We start from the raw sequence: 2,500 nt of genomic DNA, 5'->3' as shown, positions 1-2,500 counted from the left end.
TAAATGGCACCCGAACTGGCACCCACGTGACACTACGGCCGGACGTCTCTCGGCGCTCAGTGCCCCTCGCATAGTTCGTCTGTCTTCTAGCACTTAAGGTGGGTGTCTCCGCCTTTCTTTCCCTTTCTCCTTTTGCCTTTGTCTTCCTTAGTTTGCCTTTTCTTGAAAAAATACTGATTTTTGCGCCGTTGCTGTTGAGTGTTATTAAAAGATGAATGTGCAAAGAAAAGAGCTGCTAGCGACGCAGTGAAGTGCAGGTTCTGGATCTTTTTTTTTTTCAGATTGTTTATTTTTATTAGTAATCGGTGACAAGTGAATTATGCAGATACAAGTGAGCTTTATCAAAATGCCCCCAAATCTCGACATACATATGCACATATATTGGTTCTAGCAATAATCATGAGCATAGTGAGTATTCTTCGCATAGATTAAGTGACAAGCAACTCCACGGAATGGGATCTGAGAAATACATAATTTCTCTGGCGTTAAGCATGTGCTTTTCCACACCTGATACATTCTTTACTTTATATTAGTTGCCTTACCTTGGCGTGACAATCATTGGGAATTTAACAGCTTATTCTCATTGAAGCAAATGCAAAATAGTTTTACATGTAGAGAATAAAACATATAACACGTCACATAACATGTATTATTTGTTAGTTGAGGAAACCTGGAAGCATATTATCTTGGCAAATAATTAATCCATTTGTTTAATGATTCAAAAATAGTAATGAGTTCTGCATCGATAATTCACTTGTCATGCACTAAATCAATCATAATTGCGAGTATATCTCCAAATAGGTCAGTTCTCATATTTTATTTGGTATCTCATCTGTACAGAACAAAAACACTGTTTACTTGTGAAAGATTATCATATAATTGCATTACTGATAAAGTAAAAACCTTGCACATTGAAAAATAATATGCTCACCTATACACTTAGAAATAAAATCATGCGACCCAATACTAGAGTAATGAGAATCCAGCCAATATCAAAAGGTAAGCTGCCCGTTCAGTCTCACGTTTCACGCTAAATAGTCTGGTAATTAGAAGACCATACCCTAAGTGACCAGTTAAGTCTCGCGGCTCATCTGGGCGATAAAGTCCTCTCGGGTCAGCCCACACCGCATGGAGAAGTTGCACAGATAGAGGGGCGCGTGATTGGACTTTATTCCCAAATGAGTGATCGAGACGCGGGGGTTCCAATCACCGCTGCTCTAATCTGTGGAATTTCTCTTTGCAGGATGTGGCGCTTGACGGTGACGACGACACTGCTGCTGGTGACTCTGGTCTTGGCTGATTCAGAACCGGAATATGGCCACTATGGCAATTATATCCCGTCGCCTCCCATCCACTACCACACGTGTCCGCCCGTCACCTCTATGGTATATGACACGCGCATCGTCACCTCCGTCAGCCTGTCAACCGTCAACCAAGGCAGCACTGTGGTCAGCACCTCCACCTTCATCCAGACGCAGGTCGTGTCAACCACTGTGTTCCAGACGACCGGCGGCGTGCAGACGCAGTTCCAGACGAGCTTCACCACGGTCACCTCCACCGTGTTCAACGGTGGCGCCGTAACAAGCACCATCACGAGCGCGGCCATGACGAGGACGATGACCATCACCACCACTCGCTTCGTCTCGGGGGTCAACGTCGTCACGAACACTCGCACGCAGACGGACATTATCCCGGTGGAGGTCACGCGCACCGAGGTCCTCACCATCAACCAGCCCATCCCGGAGTTCGTCACGCAGACGCAGCAAGAAACGCGAGTAACAACAGTTCGGGGCGACGATGTGACGCGAACACGAGTCCAGACGATCCTGCAGACCTCCATTACGAGAGTGCCCGAGGGTGACAACACCATCTTTGTTACCACCACCCGCGTCCAGACGGTGGTATCAACTCAGGTTTCTATTGGCCAGAACATCTTCAGCACCACCTTCTTCCAACAGACGCAGGTCATTCCTTTCACCAGCTTTAATACGCGATTTGAGACTGCGTTTGCGACTGAAACCATAGTCATTACCAGCGGCGACTTGACCACACAGACGCGCACCCAAACGAGCTTCGTGACTTCGGAGGTGACGACGACCGTGGGTGCCACAAACACCATCTTCACCACCATTACCACAAACGTGAACCGACCCGTTACGCAGACAAACACGTTCACCAACACGGTAACTCTAACCCCATCCGGTACAGAGCAGACCGTCCCAATCATCCGAACTTCACTTATCCAAGTCCAAGGGCCGGACCGCATCTTCCACCAGCAGATCATCCAGACCCGACAGCAGCAACAAGTGATCTTCCGAACCATCAACCAACCTCAGTTAATTACTGCAACGGTAGCCGTGCCGGGTTCCTGCGGCGCGGTCGCAGTCGGCGGCGTCGGCGTTGCGGTCGGAGGCGGAGGCTTCGGCAGTCCGCTCGGGCCCGGCGGCTTTGGCGGCGTGGCGACGCCCGGTATCAATATTCCAGTCGGAGTTGCCATCAA

General features: G+C 48.6%; 1 protein-coding gene across 2 annotated transcripts in view; it reads left to right on the top strand.

Annotated features, from left to right (window-relative positions):
- Positions 1 to 31: 31 nt before the first annotated feature.
- The window catches only part of LOC113814711 (uncharacterized), a 4,390-nt gene continuing 1,921 nt past the window's right edge, over positions 32 to 2,500 (top strand). The window contains exons 1-2 of one of the 2 annotated variants that reach the window (XM_070122834.1): positions 38 to 98; positions 1,244 to 2,500. The exon at positions 1,244 to 2,500 is cut by the window's right edge and continues 306 nt beyond it. In XM_070122834.1, the coding sequence (XP_069978935.1) occupies positions 1,245 to 2,500 (1,256 nt within the window). In that variant the 5' untranslated portion in view covers positions 38 to 98; position 1,244. Of the gene's footprint in view, positions 99 to 1,243 lie in introns of both variants that reach the window. The other variant, XM_027366762.2, reaches the window with a different exon arrangement.

This window comes from Penaeus vannamei, chromosome 6 (assembly GCF_042767895.1).
Source record: "Penaeus vannamei isolate JL-2024 chromosome 6, ASM4276789v1, whole genome shotgun sequence".
NCBI classification, from domain to species: domain Eukaryota; kingdom Metazoa; phylum Arthropoda; class Malacostraca; order Decapoda; family Penaeidae; genus Penaeus; species Penaeus vannamei.
This window is presented reverse-complemented; position numbering and strand designations above follow the sequence as displayed.